The 24,341-nt window shown below is 42.1% G+C and overlaps 1 protein-coding gene across 1 annotated transcript in view; it reads right to left on the reverse strand.

Moving 5' to 3' along the window:
- The window catches only part of LOC147668727 (MFS-type transporter SLC18B1-like), a 1,155,733-nt gene that overhangs the window by 418,042 nt on the left and 713,350 nt on the right, over positions 1 to 24,341 (reverse strand). Inside the window, exon 11 of the mRNA XM_086948472.1 lies at positions 15,550 to 15,624. Coding sequence (XP_086804598.1) covers positions 15,550 to 15,624 — 75 coding nt within the window. The remainder of the gene's footprint in view (positions 1 to 15,549; positions 15,625 to 24,341) is intronic.

The raw sequence follows: 24,341 nt of genomic DNA on the forward strand, positions 1-24,341 counted from the left end.
CGACGTTTCGACCCAACCATACAACGGGTGGTTCAAGTCCTCAACAACGGGTCTTCATCAGGATGGGGTAATGGGGGAATGTCTTTCAGAGTGCACGTCAGTTAAAAACTAATATCATTGGGCACCCTTTCGTGGTGCTTCGACATCAGTGCGACGATTGGTCAGCACTCAAAATTAGATAGTTTCCAAAATATTACCACCGCGTTAGTTCGGGGATGTTTTCAAAGAAACTGAAATCAAGTGCCCGTTTCGCTGTAAACAGCGTGGAGTAATAAATCCTCCAGCTCAATGTGGCGCACAGCTCTCCAACTCCAACTCGCGTTCCGCATTCCATAAAGCGAGTTATTACTCCACGCTGTTTACAGCGAAACGGGCACTTGATGTCAGTTTCTTTGAAAACATCCCCGAACTAACGTGGTGGTAATATTTTGGAAACTATCTAATTTTGAGTGCGGACCAATCGTCGCACTGATGTCGAAGCACCACGAAAGGGTGCCCAATGATATTAGTTTTTAACTGACGTGCACTCTGAAAGACATTCCCCCATTACCCCGTCCTGATGAAGACCCGTTGTTGAGGACTTGAACCACCCGCTGTATGGTTGGGTCGAAACGTCGACGACATTCCCCTTTGGGAGCCTGCACCTACTGACCCCTGCCCCCTGCCCCATTTCCATAAATCCCATTGCCATTCGTGCAAACTAAGGACTACGGAACTGTATATAGCATACAAGCTAGTAAAAGAGAAGTACATTTTTTACAAGCGTTACCCAGGGCAGGCTCGTTTTTTCCTTGTATATAAATGACCTACACTATGTTTCTCTGATCCTCTTGATCATTCACTTGAGCACACACTTTTCTTCTTTCTCTGTGCACGTTCTCTTTTATTATAGAAACATATTTTGGTTTATTATCTATGTAAATACATGTATAGAGATACGTTGAATTCCAAACTTTGTTATACTGTATATTAAACAGACCGACCTGATTGGACTTTTTTCTGGGTTCTATTGGTTTGTTGGTGCTGACTGTGTGACTCTCTGTCACTGTGGGCTAGTATTACTTATTGTATTAACAATACAGATTCAGTCTTCTTGTAGATTAAATCAACTTAACCGAATGTAATGATTGTTTTCTATGGTATAATTATGTCAAGGACCAATTGTTGTCTATAGATCTGTCAGGTAAGCAGGGGCTTTGTGCAAGGTTATCCTATAGCACATTAAGAGCGCTTTGAATAGGATCCTCTTTTTTATTGGAAGCCAGTGTAGAGCGGCCAGGGTAGGTTTTGAGGCTGCTCTTTTGGGTAGCCGTGCCGCCGTGTTTTGGAGAACCTGCAGTCTCCTGATGTTCTTTTCCGTTGTTCCTAAAAGTAGCACATTGCCGTAATCAATACAGGAGGTAACTAAGGCTTGGGTCATGGTACGTCTGGCCTCTAAAGGAAGAAGGTCCAGAGTGCGGTTAAGGGTCCTCAGAACCCCAAAGCATTTCCCTACTACTTTATGGATATGACCATCAAAAGAGAGTTTGGGATCCACCCAAACACCCAAGTTCTTTGCTTCCTTACAAGGAGTGGGTAAAGGACCAAGACAAGGTGGCCACCATTCCTGAGTCCAACTAGCATCATTTCCTCCTATCAATAGAACCTCTGTTTTAGAGCCAATTAGCTTCAAGCAGTGTTGGTTCATCCAACCTGCAAGATCCTGCATGCAGGTTTTGAAGTTGGCGGCTGCTATGGTGGGAGCCTGGGATAGGGAAATAAGCAGTTGGGTATCGTCGGCGTAGGAGACTAATTCTACGCCGTACGATTGAACCACATCTGCCAACCGAGCCATGTATAGGTTGAACAGGGTGGGGCTCAGGGCAGAGCCCTGAGGCACCCCCTGTTCTAAGGCTATGCTGTCTGAGAGGTATGTGCCTCTCTGAACCTGAAAGCAGTGGTCTGTGAGGAACGCTTTCAACCAACCCAGTGCCGCCTTGGTGACCCCGGCTGTAGCAAGATGGAGTGTGCTACAGTGTCAAACGCGGTACTGAGGTCCAGCATAATAAGTGCCATAGTGTGACCCTCATCTTCTCCTGCCCGTAGAGTTTCGGTCGCTCTCAAGAGAGCTGTCCCTGTGGAATAGCCCGTCCGAAAGCCAGATTGAGAGCTATGAAGGAAATTATTAGATTCTAGATGGGCCATAAGTTGTTTATTGGCTATTTTTTCCGCCACTTTCGCTAGGTAAGGTAGCAGAGAGATGGGTCGTAGGTTTTCCAGGGTGTCCTGGCTCACATTGGGTTTCTTTTTAATTGGTAGTACGATTGCTTTCTTCCACTCTTCAGGAAGACAGGCTGATGAAAAGGAGACTTGGATCACATGTCTAAAGTATGGTTCCAATACTGTTAGACTTGCTCCTAGTACCTTAGGAGGAGCTGGGTCACGGGGGGAGCCCGACTTGATGCTTTTGCAGATGTTCGCGAGAATTTCAGGAGGGGGGACCGAAAAGCACTGTAGGCATGACTCTGTGAGACTAACTCCTTCACTTTCCATAAAATCATGACCAGATGTCAAGTTTCCAGAAAAGTTGGCATAAATGTCAGTTATTTTACCAGAAAAGTATTTGGCAATTTTGTTGCACGTTTCCACAGAGTCAGTGTGGGACGTATTATCAGTGGTAAGCACAGAGATTTCCTTGAAGATTTTAAAAAGCTCTTTAGAAGAGTTCTCTGCTTCCCCAATGCAAATTTTATAATGCAAGGCTTTAGTAGTGCGTATTTTTTTATTATAATCCTTTTGCGCTTTTTTATATTGCGTTTTAATTGTCGGGCAGAAATTGATGCGCCATTCCCGTTCTAATTTTTTACAGGCGGATTTAGCTAACTGGAGTTCAGGAGTAAACCACGGGGTGGATTTCCTCACATTCTTGGAATTTTTCATATTTCGAATAGGGGCAGTGCTTTCTAGGGCAGTTAAAATACGGTTCTGTAGTCGACTATAGGCTGTTTCACAGTCTAAACCTCCTGGAGGTCCTCCTGTTTCGAGTCTTTCATTAAAAGTGTCCTGAGAGAAATTTTTCCATTTCCGACACAGGTAACGATGTTCACAATCTTTTTTTGGATCAGTCTCAGATATCCGTATGTGAAACGGAATTAGGGAGTGATCAGACCAGGGTACCGGATGCGGAGGTTGAACTTGCACTCCGGTCCAGTTCCCGAAGATAGGGTCCAGCAGATGTCCAAGTCTATGTGAGGGGTCATGATTTTTAAGGTCTAGTTGTAGGGAGTGTAGTTCTAACCTGATGTCCTTAGCATCTTTGTCAAGGAGATCATCAAAATGAACATTCATGTCTCCAAGCACCAAGAATCTACTCTTTCTTATAGCTAGGTGTGCTGTAGCTTCCATCAGGCTAGCCGTGAAATCATACAGCCTACCTGGGGGTCTATATACAAGAATACCAGAGAGGGAGTGTTGAGGCCCTATTATGATAGTGAAAGAGCCTGCTTCACAATGATCGATCGTCAGGGGAGATATGGAACATTCCATAGGAGCTTTAATCGCAATTGCAATCCCTCCTCCCCTGCCGTCCTTCCTATCCAGTCTGGAGAGGGAGTTGCCAGGTGGCATGGCCTCTATTATGTCAGGGTCTGAATGTTCTCCTAGCCAGGTCTCAGTAAAAAACAGGATATCAAGTCCCTCATCCTCAAGTAAATGATATATTTGTATGCTATGTTTACTGAGAGATCTGCAGTTTATCATTCCCGCCTTAATCTGCCTTTTAGAGGGCTCATTGGTCGGTACTTCATCAGGCGTGAAAGCCAGCCAGCACTCCTTTGAAATAGGTGTGCTGGCTCACTCCAGGTATTGGTAGACCAGTATTTTTCACCACACCACGGCAACTTAAATCCATGTCGCTGGTGCACTGCTTTTAATCCTAGCAGAGGGTGTCCTGAATAAAACATACCTTTCGCGCCCCCTAGCTAGTTTTATCTACACTCCCTTCAAATTTTGCATTTTCTTTGCGCTGCGCCCTCGCTCATACTATTTTGTTCATCACTTGAGGATTTAGCATATCTTAAATGAGTCTAAAAACATCCCTTAGCTCCTCCCTCTCAGAGAGGGGGTTGTAGCCCTCAAAGGAACTAGGGTTTTCCTTTGAGAGGAGAATCCCATATGATGAAGCATGTCACCTCTGGTGAGTGAGGGATTTTTTTCCTGAAAAGGGATTTTCCCACAGGTATATCTGTGCGGGTTACTCAATGGCTTAAAACATCTCATCATTTTTTATATTTTACACATTATAGACCCAAAGATTTTGCATGTGTTTCAGTCTAACCCCAGGGATGCACTATTGCAAACTGCACAGAGGGACCCCACTGAGACCCTTACTTGTGTCACATCATTTACACCAGATTCCACACACATTAAGGGGATCATAAGGAAACACTGGGGCATCCTTAACATGGGTGAGATAGAGTTCCCCACACCTAGATTCGCCTTCAAGAGGACATGAAACCTGAAGGACGCCATTGTGCATACAAGACCTCTCACTTTAAACAACAACCCACAGAGAACACTCTGGGACCTCCCTCCCGTCACCGGCATTATCCATATGGTACCAGTGTAGTCTGAGATCAGACCAGAGTTGTTACAACAATAGCATTGTCAGACACATTTACCTGGACTATGAGGAGCCACACTAATTGCAATACATCCAAATGCATTTACTTGGTGACATGCCCCTGTGGGAAGAGATATGTGGGTAAGACGATGTGAACAGTCAGGACTCGCAACACAGAACACAAGAGTAACATAAGATGCCAGAGGGTCACAACTAAAATGTGCACACACTACCAAGAACAGGGAAACAGCCCAGAATAACTACAGTGGTTGGTACTAGAATCCCATCCTAAGATCACCCAACAGGCACTGTTTAGGATAGAGCAACGATGGATACATTGCTTGTCCACATCCGTCCTTGTATTAAATGATGATATACTGTCGGCAACCCTGAATAACAGATGACCCCTGGCTGATCGTATTTATATTCATCTTAAGTTAACTTACCCCCACATTGGTAGACAGGACATATGAAGTAATTACACTGAGTACACCATTATCCGACTGGATATAATGCATGTCCTCCCTGCTGGCCAACAAGAAAGACCTAGGTCATGGGCCGATGGGCAGCCACTATACATTGTAACAATACATATCGCAACATGGGTTACGCAAGTTATACTACACAACACACAACGTGCCATGATATTGAACCGTACTGCAGATCTAGTACCCCCCCCCGGGTTCTACCGCTGAGTTAGAACTCCCATTCATCACTGTAGTACAGATGTTATTTTATTAAACACTGTCACTCAATGTGTGTATAATTATACATTTAGCTAGAAGTCATAAATAAGAATGTACATTGATCAAAATTTCATTGATTGACCATAGAACCCAATGGCCCATTTGTTCCCTAGGGTTAACAAAGAGACTGACTACAATATAAGATGGCCACAACATCAGCCAGGCATACAGCCTAGCAGTCCACAGGGTAAAATCCGGCGTGACGTAGGTAAAACACCCCCCCCTGTGCATGTGACCCGGAACAGTACCTCAGCTCTCACAGGAGCTAACATGCTCTGATCCGGTGCCGTTGAGGAGGGTAGTAAGATCAATATTTGGGACAAGTATCTGTGACCGCTCTATAATGTATCCTGGACACTTGTGGAACAGCAAGTGGAATCGCCACTATAGGACCAGCTTCCAGTCTCCCCCCGGATTGTGCACTGACGGGCGGACTGGGAGCTGTGCGGCTCAGCCACAGATCTAGTACAGGGTCTCCGGAGGTTGGGAACTTTACCGTTCACCACTGGCTTCGATGTCCGCCCTAATTGTTCAGTTTGGCCGGCGTTGGGGTCCGGTTTGAGTTGAGTTGTCACTACACTTGGGCAGGCAATGAAAAGGAGATACAGGTCAAGCACTTCTCTCTTATAAACTTGTGACCTCTCTCTACCTTCCTAACCCTTTTGTTTTACAGGACACCATGCTTCTAGGTGGCCAATAAAATCGCTGCACAACGATTGAGGTGATATTCCCAACATTGGGAGGTGAGCTATACTATGACAAGCTCCATTTCTGTATTATTATCACTATTGATGTGGCATGTCACACTTATAGCTACAGATTTGTGCGCTCACCATTGTTTTAATAACAACAAATATACCACTGCCCCTCCTAGGGGGAGGACAGTCTTCTCATTATAGCTGTATAGTGTCCACCTATATATTTTAATGCTTGCACCAGGGCATGATAGCCATGCCCTATATCACATACACTTTGTAAAATGTTTTTAATGTGCCTAGATACTTGTTGCACTTTTTCTCACAATGTTGGGGAAAGGAGAGTAAAAGGAGTTGTTGTTTGAGAGCCAATAAGGAATACTGTGTGACCACAACATGGGTGTTTACAGAAGTATTTTGTATATCCCTCTATATAGGTTACTGAACCACACTACTGAAGACTTGTATTGCAATGCTTACATGTGGTAGGTAGTATAGTATGACTAGGGCCTTGCCTGCACACATTGCTATGTTAGCTTAAGCTTATTAGAAGTTAAACATCATTTTGCCACTTTGCAGCTGTTGCACACAACACTACTTGTAACTGTTGTTGTAAGTTAGACGGCTTGTTTTAACATCCCTAGACTTACATCGCGACCTCTGTCTGTACACTGTGTGCAGAAGCCTTCAAGGTCTCCATAACAATGTATTCTGTTATTCAGGTTGATCGACCCCCGCTCTAGACATAACACGAACACAGCTGCAGCTAACTGAAATTCTAGTGCCTTTAATATTGCACTGCATGCATGATTAGGGCACTTGGAGAAAATCATTTTTCAGAGAGAGAGAGCTTTTGCTGATTCTGATGTGATTCACTTCTGCTGATCTTGGAGGTATGGGGTTCCCCATTCAAGCATAAGAGACCCTCTATCATTATAAAACCCAGTTCCCAGCAGGGGATGGTGGTACACCATGCACAATAGGTCCTGTTTCCACTATCACTATAACATGATTTCGCCCTTTGTGTTTTATGGAATTGTAGCAATGCTGATTATATTATTTTTAATCATATACCTGCTTATGTTAGCAAAAATACTGCATCTTAGAGCACGTCGTTAAAATAAACATTTTAAACTTTTCTGTGTCTCTATTTACTCACGTTGTGGACTGGTATGAGAATAAAACAAAGAGTGTTCTTGAGTCCCACCATTCCTGAGAGACCCAAAGTCGCATGTTATGGGTTGTCTAATCATTGGTAACTTTGCTATAGGACAGAGAGCTAATGAGACACTGATGATAGTAGGTTAGGGGTTCTAGGTAATGAGGTGAGTTTTTTGGTACACCACAATTCACCGAGGTCCTGGGTCTCTGTGCACAGTTCTGTGTATGAGCAGAATCCCCGCACTAGTAGCTAATAGCCCCACAACTGAGTGTAGATAGATTCACTGTTCACAGATTAGGTCCTGAAGAGTTGCCACAGATTGATATAACCACTAGGCTAGAAACATGTTGACCTTAAGAGATGAGCATAGCTTTAACTGAACCTTGACGTCAGGGAAGCTCCATTTTTTATGTTTTGCTTTTACTGAGGTGGATAACCAGCCAGAATAAAAGTGTTATGTGGATTATCCTACCTATTTGAACTCACTCATTCACTTCACTGTATCTACACATCACGGGAAGCACCCCCCACTTCATCATACGGCAAGGGACAAAAGATATCCGATAAAGAGCCCCTTTACGGGTGCCCGTTGGGTATTGCAGCGCCGACCAAACGAGGAGCAGATCCAGATGATGAAGCATGACACATAGCTTGCTGGGTGTGTGAGAACCCTAGTTCCAAAAGAGCGGGATCCCCTCCTAATCCCTCTCCTATATCAGGTTCCACCTTAACTATCATTACCAATGATAGCGGTTGGTCCTCTGACTTTTATTGACTAGGTACCACTCTATGAGGAACAGCATACCATTAGCTAGTAGGATCTGACAGGGCACTTACGCATGGACCTCGATAAAAAGCCCCACAGTCCCCCCTCTTGTTGATCATAGGTTTGGAACCTTCACAGAATGAACTGTAGAGCGGGTAGCTCCCGTATCAATAAAAAAAGAAAAGGAGTTGCCATTGACTTCAGCATCAATGTATGGGTCAGTTTGGTGATTGTTCCAAGCAAGCAAGCAAGCTTTATCTCCTCCCAGGCACCACCATTAGGAATCTTTTCCACAAGAAAACTGAGGAAAATCATTATCTACAATCAATGGATTCTTTTAGTACCCTTCGCTATACCACATTTTTTTTATGTTTTGCTGAAACACTGGGGGTGTAGGCATTTCTCTGCATCTGAGGAACAAAATGATTCTGTATTCAGTTGGAATTCTGTAGACATTCTCGTTTCCAATGCCCAATATAACCGCAAAAGTGACAAGCAGTGTTCTTCAACAAATCTTTATTTGCATTAATTCCAGACTCTTCACAAATCCTCGTTCATGACGTTGCATCTGCATCATTTCAGTTCCCATTCTGGCACCCTGCATTGAAGACATCCTATTCATTCTAACATTGTCTGAATGTACAGAACCCAAATAAGAACCATCAACAGATTTCCTGTAATCCTTTCAAATTGCTTTGTCTGGGCAACCACCAACCTTGCTGTGATGTTTTAGGTTTAACATCAAACTGATCACTACTGTATTTGGCAAGATTCACAATTTCATCTATACCATTGTCTGCCAACACATCTCACTTTGCTGTATTTCATGACAAACGCAGAAATAAAAAAACTGGCACTATCTATCTCTCTCTCTGTCATCGACTCCGATATGCTTCTTGTAAATCTGCATGTGTCTCATAGTAAGCATGCATGGATTCTTTCGGCTCTTGTGAAATTCTCAAAATCTTTCTTGGGAACCATCTTTCTCAAATGCTCAATCACCAGTTTGTATTTGTTAGCTACCTCATCAGCAGGTGCAACTCTTGCTGGTCCCTCAATCGACCAGGCAGCAGCAGTCTTACACTTCAGCCACTAATGACTAGGGACTCCAATTCCATGTAACACATTTTAATTAGTCCAAAGAATTTTATAAATAGTAGTCAACCTATTAACCTTCTTGTACCATTGTTCAGGTTCCTCCCTTAGTTTTGGAAAATTTGCCATAAAAGCATATTGATCAGCTCTTGACCAAGGTGCATAATTCTCTCCATGTAATTCTCTGAATGGGAATTCTAAAAACCACCCATGTTTCTGATACTCTTCATCTTCTTTCGTATAACTTTATTTTTCCTTGTCATCTCTTTATTCCACCTTTCCCTGCATTACTTTAAGTCACTTCATTATCTTGTTTCTACAATTAAATCCTTAATGTGTGCTCCTAATGCTATCAATCCCAATTCTTTTAATTTTCAATTGGTAAAATCCATTTTGTAATTTCTCTTCACATTCTTCATTTACTAAGGTCAACCCCACACTTATCAGCCAAATCATCAAGTTTATCTCGTGCTACATTTGCAAACCTTGCAGCTTCTTTAATCAGATATCTAATTTCCTCAACGTAAGTCAAAAGCCTGCTCAGGTGAACAGTTCTCTGTAACATTTCTCCAAATTTAAATTTTAAAAGTCCAACATTGACAACCCTCCCTTTTGGATGGTTTTTAAATGACAGCAGTAGTGACTGGCAATTTAACTGTGGGGGCAAGAGAAACAATTGCAGTATCCCTATGAGTACTTGTCATGGCTGTCATTGTGATTTCAGGCGGGGCACCTGCTATGGTACTCACAACCACACACGTAGTTGTTAACTGTACTAGTACACCCATACTATTTCTTGCTGCACCTGTATCCAGCACCACAACAGGACTAGGTCCCTGTCTCCACATCCCATCAGTATACAGAGGAGGTCTCGAATTCAAAAGGTTATTTAAAAAGTTATGATTCTTGATTATGTTCTTCTTCATTTCCCTCATAAGATTTCATTTTGTTTGTTGTTTCTTTAACTATTGCTGGAAAAACTCCCACTCCCTCCATCAAGTGTCCCCTCCCGCACTATTCCTGTTGACTCAACTTGTTTTCAAGACATTGTCTAAATGAGACCTTCACCAGCTTTGTCATTTTTTTCTCTCTATTTCGGTTGCATGCGATCCTATTGTGCACCTCAAACTGTAAAAGACTTGTTAGAGCATTTTCTCAGTCATGAGTTGTCCTAGAAAATCTAGCTTTCGAATATTAAATATAACCTCAAAAGGAAAGTGCAAGTTCTTGTAAGAAGCAGTATATTCATTCCATTCAGAAATCAAGGTACATTTATAACTTCCAAAGTCCATCATCATTTCGTCACCAGCCATTCCCTCTGTGGGTAATTTATGACCCGCAACCCTTCGGTTGTAGAATGTACAAAAGAAACTTAACTTTTTTTACAATACAGTACCCTTTATTTTGCTGAAAACTACTAAAATAACAGACAGACCAGGGAAGCAGACCACAATCAATTCCAGTGCAGCTCTGTCAATGATCAACCTATCATCTCTGTCAGCAATCACATATTGCCAGCATGTCTTTGTGGTTATGTCTCGCCAATTTCAGTGCTACTCTCTGGCTGACTAACCTATTAAAGCACCACACTCCATGAATGAGGAACACAATTACAAAGCCTTTCTCATTGAACTTCCTCTAAATAAAAAAAATAAAAAACTGTTTGCTTAACCTAAATAAGAAGAAAATCAGTGATTTAAAGTAAGACAAATCTTGCAAATAACAGAAACAAGAACAGCACTCTTTTGCCACTGTTTAAACCACAAGTTGCACTAGGTAGACCCCCATCCAGTTACAATCCACCCTGAAAAATGAACTTACTCCAGTGCTACTTAGAAATAAAGACACCAATCCAGATTAGACACACAATCCTAGGAAAGAAAACTTGTTAATTCAGAAAACAATATTTGTGTGCATGCAGTGCCTCACAATACACAGTAGCTTATGTAGACATATAAAACCACAGTATCTCAAGATCTTGGGTTTTGACAAATCCAATAAACAAGTCCTACCAATAATAATACAAAAGCCTCCACAATATAATTCACACATTAAAAAATACATCAAAACAAAAGTAGTCAAACCATCAGCTGAACCCAGAATCAGCATTAACTATCCAAACACTTCACATACAGCAGACACATCAATTTTTAACGTAAACGTCACAATCTCTATTGCACATTAGAAACATCACTGTCACAAGCATAAGAATTAGTCCACCCTATTCATACTTACAATCGAAATTGTTCAGGATCAGACTCGCAAACAGGCTTGGCACAAAGGGATTTTAGAAGCAGAAAAGCAGGTGCTCTTTAACAGGTAACCATCCTTTGCAACCAGGATATGTGAGAGCAAAATCACTGTACCCCAAATTCAAGACACTCTGAAGTTTTACATCATGTACTGTTCCAACATTTACTGTATTGGGGATGGTTTTAAACCTCAATTTCATGAGGCAATGTGCCTCCACATTAAGGCACTCCCTAAAGCCTCAAATCAGGAGAAAATACAAAGAATTTAAATTAATTCAATTTTAACTTCGATTGGACCACTCAATCAGTGAGTTCTAGAACAATGAAAATTACAAAATTCAAAAATAAGTGGTACAGATTCAGTGCCATAAAGGATCTCTAAAACAGAGTTATAAGGAGTATGTGAAAATCAGAAATGATTGTTAAGTCCCAAAGGGCTGCAAAATCGATAGAAAACTGGACAACATCCATTTGAGCATCTATGTCTACAGGAAAATCTCCTGGTTTATCCCCAAAATCAACAGTTTTTTATACATTGTTCTTAATGATTAAATCAATGTTTCTGCATATTCATCGTGGTGTGAGTAAATTTATCATTTCTTCAGCAAATAAGAGCACATGAAAGTTAAACGTCATATTGGCTTTCCACTTAAGCACTATCCAATTTCATTCATAATTATTTAACACCCTCTATGCTAATGTCATCCAGACATGCTGCAACAGAATATGTTAAATCAACAATAAGGGCCTGATTACGATACCGACCGTCCGACCGACTGCCATGGCAGCGATCCGATTCCAACTGCTGAGGCTGGAAAAATTCCCCCGCCATATTACGATGCAACCGCTGTTACAGAGGCGGTCTCATCTACAGCTGTGGAGATACCCCTGAGTATGTCGCTGTAGGTGGATGCAAAATCACAGAAAACATGTGACATGTACAGACAAATTCATGACATATGTGGGGATATGCCTTGTGCACCATGCACCTATTTCTGGAGTGGGGTGATGTGTGCACAATCCGTGCAATGGGGATACATGCCACCTATGGACTTACCTGCATTCCAGTGCCCACAATGTTGTAGTCTTCGGGGTTCAGCTGCTGCAGTGTAGGGTAGACCTGGTGAAAGTGATCCTCGCTGGAGACTGTTGTGGAGAAGCTGATTTGAGTGAGCATGCACCCCAAATCAATTGTTTACGATAACTCGAGGCAGACGGCCAGACTGATACAGTCGGTATTCGGAAACTCATGTCGTAATCCAGACGACGGTCGGCTGCCCTATGGATGATGTTTTTCTTCAACCGCCATCTTGGCGGTCGGACAAAGGCTGTGGAAGTCTGTGGTCTTTTAGCGGTCAGTCTGAGTACAGGATGCATGCATTATAATCGGATCACTGACATAATATCGAGCCCATTAATATCGAGTTACAAAAATATCGATGACAAAATATCGAGGGACAAAATATCGAGTTTCTATCTTCATACAGGTAAGTACAAAAATATCGACTCTAAAATATTGACTGTAAATAATATAGACTGTCAAAATATCGTTTTTTTATATGTCTTTAAATTAAGTTAAAATTAATATAATAATAAATATATTTAATATAAACTTAGTTAAAATAATTAAATAAATGTAATATTAATAAATAATTAATGTAAATTACAAAAATATATAACATAAATAATAAATATATATATATATATATAAATACATATTATTAACTAAACATATATAATATTTTTACCGTAGCATAGCAAAATGGTTAACATTTATTGTAACAACTATAGTGAATTCAACAGTAGAAAAACGCAGGATAGCGTAGGGGTAAAAAACTACTGTTCCCACTCCAGTGGGTGCAACTGTAGGGAAAACGTTGGATAGCGTAGGGGTAAAAATTACTATTCCCACTCCAGTGGGTGCAATAGTAGGGAAAGCGCTGGATAGCGTAGAGGTAAAAATGACTATTCCCACTCCTGTGGGTGCAACAGTAGGGAAAGCGATGGATAGCGTAGGGGTTAAAAGGACTATTCCCACTCCAGTGGGTGCAACAGTAGGGAAAGCGTTGGATAGCGTAGGGGTAAAAATTACTATTCCCACTCCAGTGGGTGCAAGAGTAGGGAAAGCGTTGGATAGCGTAGGGGTAAAAATTACTATTCCCACTCCAGTGGGTGCAACAGTAGGGAAAGCGTTGGATAGCTTAGGGGTAAAAATTACTATTCCCACTCCAGTGAGTGTAACAGTAGGGAAAGCGCTGGATAGCGTAGAGTTAAAAATTACTATTCCCACTCCAAAGAGTGCAACAGTAGGGAAAACATTGGATAGCGGAGGGATTAAAATTACTATTCCCACTCCAGTGGGTGCAACAGTAGGGAAAGCGTTGGATAGCGTAGGGGTAAAAATTACTATTCCCACTCCAGTGGGTGTAACAGTAGGGAAAGCGTTGGATAGCGTAGGGGTTAAAATACTATTCCCACTCCAGTGGGTGCAACAGTAGGGAAAGCGTTGGATAGCGTAGGGGTAAAAATTACTATTCCCACTCTAGTGGGTGCAACAGTAGGGAAAGCGCTGGATAGCGTAGAGGTAAAAATTACTATTCCCACTCCAAAGAGTGTAACAGTAGGGAAAGCTCTGGATAGCATAGGGGTAAAAATTACTATTCCCACTCCAAAGAGTGCAACAGTAGGGAAAACATTGGATAGCGTAAGGGTTAAAATTACTATTCCCACTCCAGTGGGTGCAACAGTAGGGAAAGCGTTGGATTGCGTAGGGGTAAAAATTACTATTCCCACTCCAGTGGGTGCAACAGTAGGGAAAGCGTTGGATAGCGTAGGGGTTAAAATTACTATTCCCACTCCCGTGGGTGCAACAGTAGGGAAAGCGCTGGATAGTGTAGTGGTTAAAATGACTATTAATTAATTAACAATTAACAATTTTAATTAATTTACATTATTAATTAATTATTATTAAATTACTTCCCACCCTATCCCCCTATAAACTCACAACCCACTACAGAAAATAATTTACTAAATATTAATTATTTATCAATTAAATATTTATAATTCATTACCAATTATATTTTAATTAATTACCAATTAATAATTAATTAATAATTATTATTAATTTACATAATTAATTAATTATTATTAAATTACTTCCCACCCTATTCCCCTATAAACCCACAACCCGCTACAGATTTATATTACACAATTATTAAAAAATATTAAAAACTACCTTATTTTCGATTTTTTTTGTCTATATTCTATCTAGTCGATATTATGTCTAGTCTATATTTTTGATTCGATATTTTGGCTATTAATATCGATATTACTCGATATTTTTGTAGTCTATAATATGTCTGGTCGATATTTTGGCTAGTCTATATTTTTTACTCGATATTTTGTCCAAACGATATTTTGGATTCGATATTATGTCTGTTTACCATTATAATCCAGTGTTCGGGCCTACCGCTTCCGACGAGACAGTGGCAGTCGGACTGCCTCCAACAGGACCATGGAAGCTGGTCTGACCGGCATCGTAATCAGGCCCTTAGTGTTATGTGAAAGAACAGGTCTCAGTTAACCAGTGGAAAGAAAGAATACATGTTACGAGTTATCACTGACTGCAGAATTTAATCAGGAACAGGACAACAATTATGCCAGTGGGCAGTAATTTAGCAGATTTTAGCTTGACTATGCTCTGAAAAGCCTGGAGGAGGAGGATCTGTGCAAGCACTGAATGAGTGACAGAGATGACTTCCATCCTGGAGAAGAGGCTGATTTACACAGAAATGTGGCAAGGGTAATAATTATCAGAAAAATACACTTCTTTGTGTCATAGGAATTTGTTTCAACTCCATTCAGATTACATCAGTCTATACACGTACATTTGTATCTCTAACTGAATAACTCACACTGTTAATGCAGGTAACAATGTGCAAAAACACAAACCAATACAAATCACTCACAAGGGTTAAGATTGTACAAATGTATCATCAAAACTCTGCCATAAAAACCTCTAGGAAGCTGAAATTTATAAATATTGTGTTACATTAATGGCAAGAAAAAACTGTATTACCAATTTTATTTTCGAAATTTGAGTGCTGACCATGGCTAAAGAATACTCGAGCTGCCTAAGTGTGAAGAGAGTTCTGTGGTAGATTAATATAACTAACACAAATCATGCAAATAACTACTACTACAGCAAAAACTGCATAAAGATTTTGTACCTACCCAATCGACCAAGTTGAAGTAAAAAGCCCAGAAATTAGACCTAGGGTACCTAATCCTTCCTGAAATCCATTTTCACTGCAAACACAAAACATGCAATAAGTGGATCGTACAACTGGCAAGACACAATTAAATACATGGAAAACTTGAGAATGTAAGCATGCATCACAGAAATACAGTTAAATACACCACTGAAGTACGTCATTCACCAACTGAAGTCCAAAAGAAAGGTAAACTGAAAGAACCTGAGTTCAGTTTTAAGAAAAAAGATATGCTTGTAAAGTAAATCGGCCATGGAACTGTACCAGTCTATTTTTTAGAAATGTTTTTTCCCCAAGAGTTTGTCTTTTACAGTGGAAAATTCAATAAATAAACTGTTTTGGCAGGAAACGATTCATCAGTGTATAGTAACGTTTCCAAGGAAAATGTGCATTTTGGTGGGAAACGGTCCATCAGTCTATAGTAACGTTTCCAAGGAAAATGTGCCTTATCAAGGGGCTTTGAAAATTGATGATTCAATAAATTAAGCACCAAGGATGTTTGAATCACTTTATATTGAGAATTAAAGGTCCTTAAATTATACAAGGCATTTCCAATTATCCTTGAACGCGGGTCTACTTAATCCACGAATCAAGGAGATTGAATCTGTTGTTTTTAAAAAAATATTAATTAATATTTGCTTTGCAACAGGAGCATTTTGCAGTTGCAATGATAATGCTGTGATCTATGTTGCGCTGGCACATTCCAACTAGAAAGAACCACAGCACCGAAACAGCATTCATCACGACCACAGACAACATTCAAAACATCCTGAACAGGGGAGAAACGGTGGTCCTCATCCTGCTTGACCTATCCATGGCCTTCGACACTGTGTCTTAAAACACCCTCATCAGAAGGATCCATGAGATTAGAACACATACCTGTCTACTGTACTACTCTCCCTGTCTAATTTGCCTTGTAATTATGCGATTTTTCCTGTTTTTGCATTCTTAATTGATGTAAACATTGCTTTTATGTCCTTCCTTACATCCTGACTGTAAAGCGCTCTGATATCCTTCGGGATCTTGTTCACGCTATACAAAACTTTAAAAATAAATAAATAAAATAAATACAAGGATCCTCTCTGAATTGGGTCTGTTCCTTCCTCACGAGAAGAACCCAAAGGGTCAGGCTGACTCTCTTTACATCAGAGACCAAGAAACTGATATGCAGAGTCCCACAGCAATCATCCATCAGCCCCACTCTTTTCAACATATACATGACAGGGCTCCCCAAGAGATGTCCATAGCTGACAGTGAGTCAAAGTGCAGGGACTAGGGGGCACATGCATCAACCAAAATACAGGTCGCAAATGGGCTGATTCGCATAATCGGCCACTTTGCGACCAGTATTTTGGCATTTGGGATGCATTAACTCAAATGCAAATTCGCAAAATAGGTAATCGCAAAATTTGTGATTACCTAAATTGTGAATGCATTTAGGAATCGCAAATTGCGATGCCCTATTTGGGATGCCTTTCCTAAATGCGACTTTGCATTTAGGAAATGCTAATGACCATCAACTGCAAGTTGATGGTAATTTGCAAAAACTTTGAAAAATGCACAAAAGTGCATTTTACAAAGTGCCATGTGGCGACACACATGCTCCTGGGCCATGTGTGTGCACCACATGTGCACACATGCCAATTTCGGGGGTGTGCATGGGGTGGCTTTTTGGCCCCATTTCCTTCACTGTACAGAAGAACTGCATGCGTCCCCTGCATCACAGTGATCATCAATATCATCACACTGCGCTGCCCCATTCTCTCTGTGATCCTGGGCAGAAAGGAGTCAGACCTTCAAAACTGTAAAAGCTGCTGCAACGAACACCGGCTCCGCAGTCCTGGATCAGGACTCCTCGGCATTGGCAGCGCTGCTCTGTCCCTTCCACTACCAGCTCCTCGCGTAAACGGAAATAGCAGCCTTTCCTGCAATTAGAAACTAGTTACAGGGTGGGAGCCCCACCAGGAGAGGTCAAGTTCTCAGTGTTACATAAAGGTATACATAAGTATATACAAGATTCAAGACAGCTGGGAATTGTTGTCCAGGTGGAAAGATGGAGCGGCCTTCGCTCCTACAAGTATCTTAATTAAGCAGTAAGGCATTTTGGATATTTCCTAAAACGTAATTAGGATGGAAAGTGCACTATTAGTTTACTAACCATTCAAAATGAAACAATTTCAAAGGAAACGGAAGGCTCGGAGTTTCATGTAAAAAGAAACTTGTTTCGCTGCAATACTTAAATCTTGTTAGATAAGAGATGCAGGTTTATACTCAAACTTAATTTGTGTTTCATTTCTTTTAATAGCAAGGAAAGCACCAAAACCACGTGCCAAGCTTGTTTGTATTTACATGGTATAAAATAAAATTTAAAATATGTTTTCATATTCTCAGAATCCTGCTCTCTAACTAAGAGTTAGTGAAGTTCCTCTTAAAATCCTATTGATTCTTATCCTTGACGCGTAATTATTTAAGGGCAACATTTCTGATGGCTAACTCTTTGTTACTTGATTGCTTGAATTTGTTTTTGAAAATTCCCAAGGCATCACACTGGATCCAGAAACTTTTGAGCAGTTCCTGTGCAAGCAGGTAGGTGTGGCTGTGCAGCTTGGCACTGACGCAGGATCACTCAGAAAATGACATACTGGGCCTATGTAGGTACCAATCCCACACACAGACTTCAGCTGCTTGCTTTCGAGGCTGTCCAGGCCAGAAGATTCAGAGCACCAGCAGCAAACTGGCTTCGACCAGTGTGAAGATTTCTAGACTTGGGATCTTCCTAACATGTGGAGCCCAATTTACAAAACAGGGAGGATGGGAGGGCTGTTGAGGAATCTGCAGTAAGATAGAGTCTCTATCAGAAAACGAGTAAACACACGTAAGTAACTTGTTTTTCTAATAGAGGCTTCTAACTGCAGATTCCTAACCTTTTTAATAGATAACAGAGCAGTACCTATTAGGAGGTAGGTCTGTGAATTGGCTCGAACCAAGTAATCCTGTAAGAACGAGCAGCCGAAATGCCCTTCTTGGCCAACCTTGCTGCCCAGACAGTAGTGTTTCTTGAACGTATGAAGTGATGCCCACGTAAAGCCTGGCAGATGTCCAGCACAGGAACTCTCATCACAAACCTGGAATATCCATGGGTCTGTATTGAATTTTCTGTACCCTGCAAAACTCTGCAAGAAAAACACCTCTGAGACCGGCGTCACACGAGAAAAGGAAAAAATTTCAAAGAAGATTCCGGATTCCCATCACTCACCAAACCTGATGACATGCTTCATCATCTGTGTCTCCTCTTTTTTAACCACACTGGTGGCTCTAAGGGCTACAATCTTATCATAGTGATAGGGAGCCCGAGGATGTTTTAGTATGATTGTTTTAGGTCCAACCAGATGAGAGTGATTGTTTGTGTGAGAACTAAGTGCAGTGCGTGGGTGAAAGGTGAAGTTAAAATTGAGTTGTGACAGACCAAATCGTTATTGATGTCTCCCACAAATCAAATTAAAAACAGTGCAAAAAAAGACAGTGTCAACAGATAACTGTCTAGGATATTAAAGAGGTCAACATGTTTCAGCACATGCGGTCAAAAATCAACCGGTGCCTTCGCCAGGAACTCTTCATGCCAACACAGTGGAAGAAGCTTTTGCCCTGGACAATGGGTTTTGCAGACCTTCTGGAGGCTGCTTTTTGGCCAGTGCGTAGCAGATCTTGCTGCAGGGTAGGATCCAGCAGGAGGTGGTCCTATTCTGCATAGCCTTGCCTGTCTTCACCCCAGTGAATCCCAAAAAGAGCTGATTGTCCTCCTGGTGTTCTCTGGGATGATAATGTAAGTTAGGCGCTCCTTTGAGGTCCAAATGAGGAAGCACCTCCTCCTTAGAAGGGTGAGGCGGAGCATAGAACGCGGGCAGGGTGATGGATTGACTGACGTGGAACGGCATCACGTTTGGTAAGAAGATTGCATGTGTCAGCAGAACCAGCTTGTCTGGGAAGAAGGTGTGCATAGCAGGCTGGCACAGAGAGCCTGAAGCTCACTCTCTCATCATGCCGAGGTGATAGCAATGAAGAACAGCTGTGAAGCAGCACAAAGGGAATGCATATCAAATATGTGAGGACTAAGTAAAGGTCCAACGGAGGCATGACGAAATAAGAGGGAGGAAACAAGTGTTAGAGACTCTTCAAAAGCACATCACAATATAAAGGGATGATACAGCAACCATAAAAAGTCCAAAAGATCCAAATGGTACCCCTTAACTGTGCCCAAAGCAAAGCCTTGCCGGGCATTTCCAAAACAAACAATAGAGGGTCCGATCAATTGGCCTGGAGGGGTCAATCTGCCATGTGCCGCACCAAACCACAAATTTGTCTCAACAACAGGTGTATAACGTTTTTTTTATTGAGGGAAGCCTGGCTGACCACGATGACATCACTCACCTTTGGAGGAAAATCGAGGTGTACTGCTTTCACCACTCAATCTCCATGCATGATGGAGGAAACTGTGATGGCCTAGGTGCAGAACCTGGGCCGTTTGTTGTGACCAATTTTCAAGCCCAAGATAGCTTGATACAATACTCTCCATGCCCAATCCAGAATTACTAGGATGACTTGGGCTAGGTCGTTCCTGAGCATCTTCAGAACTCGGGTTAGAAGGGGCTTTAAATGGAAGACGTACATGAGTACTGAGTTCCATTCTAGGCAAAATGTGTCCCCTAGTGAGTGGTGCTGTAGAAACTCCAATGTGCAGAACTGCTGACATTGCTTGTTCTCAACAGTGGCAAATAGATTGGGCCAAGGCTCCCCCATTTGTGGAAGAGACCTTGTGCCACCTACAGGTGTAAATGACGCTCGTCATCCCAGTGGTTCCCAAACTTTTTCAACCCACCGCTCCCTTGACCTATTGGCCATTAATCACTGCTCCCCACTACCATACTTTTTTGGGAGGGTGGGGTGGTTGTAAGCCGGGTTTCTGGATAAAGCCGATGAAGGTATTATAATCATATATGCAGGGTGTTTCGTATTACTAAAGCGATGCCGCTAATAAAATATTCCTATTACACTTTTTAGCCAATGCCTTTTTTGGGGAACCTTCTCAAACCTTTTTCCCCCCACTTACAGTACTAGATAGCATTGTTATGTATGCAGGACCATTGCCAAAGTGCTTCTGTGCCTGAAGAGTATTTGCATGCAATTCCATTTCTACCCATGTCATATGTGCCAACAAACCAGTCGCAGTCGGGTGACGTATGATTTTTTAAGCCAAATACAGCTTTATTTTAGCTGTCTCCTCCCTAAAACTGCCTCCAACTCAATGCAAGCCAAATAAATCCCTCAGATGTTTTTTTAAAGTCCCTTTTTCTTGTATCCAAATGTTGGCATTATGGCGTATATGGTGTTTTACTTCACTGTGCTCATGGAGAGAGCAGGCCTGTTTGAAAAAGTATGTCTACAGGAAGAAATGTGTACTGGAAGTACCTATGGGTTTAAGTACACATGTCAATACTTAATAACCATTAGTCTGTTCGAGAGACGGGACACTTTACTTTCCGGATAACTCGCATTGGTGTAAAATGCATTTGGAAAAAAACAACACTATCAACAAGTCTAATAAAATAAGTCAGGCATCTTACGCTAACTTTGGGAGTGTTGGAATGTGGGGATCCCGTGAAATATGGAGTTCATCTCCCTCGACATGCAATCAATTAAGAACTACATTTCCAGCTTTAGGCATGTCACTTACAAATCATCAACATCGTGCATTTAAGTCTAAATAGTTTAACGGAAGCCAACAAACCTTTCAACATTAAATACATTATAGTGCTTGGTGCACGGCTCCCTTGCTACTTTTGAGGGCGCACCAGCGAGCCACAGAGTACAGATTGGGAATCACTGTGCTACGAGTTGATGGCTGAGCCTGTTCGCCCTGGCATTCAAATATCCTGCAGGTGGTTCACCACCTGGAAGATCACTTGAAGGTCCAACCATTTCCAGAGGTATAGTGCTGACTGGAATAGGTTCCAGGACACCACACCGCTGTGTTTGTTGCAATACCACATGGTGGAGGTGGTGTCCATAAGCACCTGCACCACTCTCCCTTTGATGGACAGTAGGAAGGCTGTCAATGCCAAGCAGATGGCCCCTAGCGCCAGGAGCTTTATATGGAGCTGGGTCTCGCCCTGAGACCAGAGGCCTATTATCCCCACCTTCCCAGGAAAGGTGGTCGGTCACTAATGTGAACTCTGAAGAGGTGTGGCGCCGCGGCTAGGGCAACTGACTCCGGAATCTGGGGATCACGGTTCGATCCCCGGGGCCGGCGGCAGATTAGCCCAGCACCATGTGACTCTGGGCAACAGCTTGCTTAATCTTCCCAACGGCCCCCAGTGCCTAGAGACCCTTACGGGTGATTGTGCGCTTTACAAATGTGGATTATTATAGGTGAGTAGTGTTAGACCTGGCAACCTTAGTATGGTTTTCCGCCAAACGTATTGCCTTCACCTCTCATATTTTTACTGATCTTGTTTTTGTTGGCCTTAGTACTCTGTGAACTTTACCACTGCTAATGAGTGCTAAAGTGGTTGTGCTTCCTCCCCTAAATATGGAGAAAATAGATTGTATCTAATTTCCTCACTTAATTTACTCACAAGTCCCTAGAAAAATTGGTAGTTCCTGTACCAGGAACTGTACGTTAAATGCTATTATTGAGCCTGCCGCATTGATTGCGCCACCTACTTAAGTAGCCTTGTAAATCATGTCTCAGGCCTGCCATTGCAGCCTGTGTGTGCAGTTTTAAACTGCCATTTCGACCTAGTAAAATAACTTTCTGCCGAGCCTAAACCAACCTTCATTTTAATACAAACAAGTCACTCCTAGGGTGGGCCCTAAATAGCCCAAAGGGCAGAGTGGAGTGTATTTAAAAAGTTGAACATGTATTTTTAAGTTTCACATGTCAAGGTAGTGAAGAACTTTTCAATTTGTGTGTCACTAGGGCAAGGCCTAACGTTCCCATAGGCTAACATTGGGTTCCCTAATAACATTTAATAAGTGGTAACTTTCAATTGGGAGGAGGTAGATGAGTCAAGTTTGGTGTCTAAAGAATTGTAATCAAAAGCCTTCTGGAATGGTAAAGTCGGATTTTAAGTCACAGTTCTGAAAATGACACTTTTAGAAAGTTTAGGAAAACCAGAATTTCTTAAGGTAAACCAGAAGCATTACTCAACATATGAAAGAAAAAGGAAAAAGAAAACACAGAGCCATGAAGGAAATTACTACACAAAGCATGCATTATGGTGAAACCTCTTTGTTACAGACACAACTATTTTGTTGACTGTACTAAACTTTACCCATGTCCTGAGGTTCACTGGGTTAGCCCATTCGATTGAATTGGAATTTTTTTAAGTTGGCATTTTCTTGTCCTTGCCATTTCCCGCCTGGGTCACATGACTAGTGTATCTGGCAGTTGGTCTACGTGTATTGCTCCCAGACAGTGAAACAAAGTGCCATAGGTGCTGGTAGGATTGGCCATCTATTACTTGATGAGGGGGAGGAGCTGTCACCTGCCACACGTGTACATCATAAAGGCTCTGCCTGAGCACACTCACCAAAGGTTTGACACTAGTGTTTTGTGACCCCAGACAATCTGGGGCCAGGGCAGGGGAGCAAGCAATTCCAAACATCTCTGGGGGTGGAAACCTCCAGAACCTTCTCCTAATTCAAAATGGGCACTAGGTATAAATATTAGACTCTCAGACCTAAATCTTCAGTACACATCTGGACTTGGGGAGGACTCTAAACAAGGACTGCAGTGTTGCTTTTCTGCAAAGAACACTGCCACTATGCTGCCCTGCTGTGCTTCCCTGCTGCCCTCTTGCCTGAGTGAGAAAAACTGGACCTGCACCTTGAACCCAGGACCACCAGAGTGACTCCAAGGGCTAATTGTTTGGCTTCTCATCAAAGCCTCAGGGATAGAACAGACTCCAACAACCTCGAACACCTGAACTCTGCTAACAGTGATTCCCACCCTCCCAAGTGGTACAAACCCAGTCATGGACCACTGAAAGTGGGCCTGAAAGTGCTCTGCCAGCCAGCTGAGGAGCCAGCGATGGTCCCAGCAGAACCAAGCAGCGCAATGCATCAGCTCCTAGAACTCTGCATCGAAACTGCAGGGCGACGTATCACCTTACAAAACCCAACATCAGAACTGCTGTTTAACACTTCCCCTTTGCAGGACTTTGCATCGCAGCTTCCTCTGAATACCAGCTGTACGACGCATTCTCTGCACAGGTCTTTGCATCATGAGCCTCTTGTCGAAGGCATCCGCGACGACGCAGGACGCCACATTGCCAGCCATGAAACTTCCTCAGAACTAACCGGTGCGCAATACATCTTCGATGCAGGAATTTGCTTTGCAAGCCCGTCTACGTCATCCTTGATGATGGCTCAAAACCTTGCATCGCAGCCTCACTGTTCTCCAGAACCAACGTTGTGTGATGGATCTCCATAGCAGGATCTTGCATTGCCTCAGTTGAGTGATACATTCTCACTGCAGGAACTTGCAATGCTCCCCAACCTACACCTAAGGTACTCATGTTCAGATGGCCTAACTGGGTTACTGTATTAGGCCCACACTAAATTGTGGTTGGCCTGAACTTGTGATTTTGTACAGTTCCAGATAACCACAGTGGGCGCTTTGTGCTTTTTTGTGCGATTTTCACTTAAATCTTTAAAACTGCATATTTCTGGGTCTACTGATTGGATTTTAACATT

The sequence above is a fragment of the Lissotriton vulgaris genome, unplaced genomic scaffold (genome assembly GCF_964263255.1).
Source record: "Lissotriton vulgaris unplaced genomic scaffold, aLisVul1.2 SCAFFOLD_386, whole genome shotgun sequence".
Lineage (NCBI taxonomy): Eukaryota > Metazoa > Chordata > Amphibia > Caudata > Salamandridae > Lissotriton > Lissotriton vulgaris.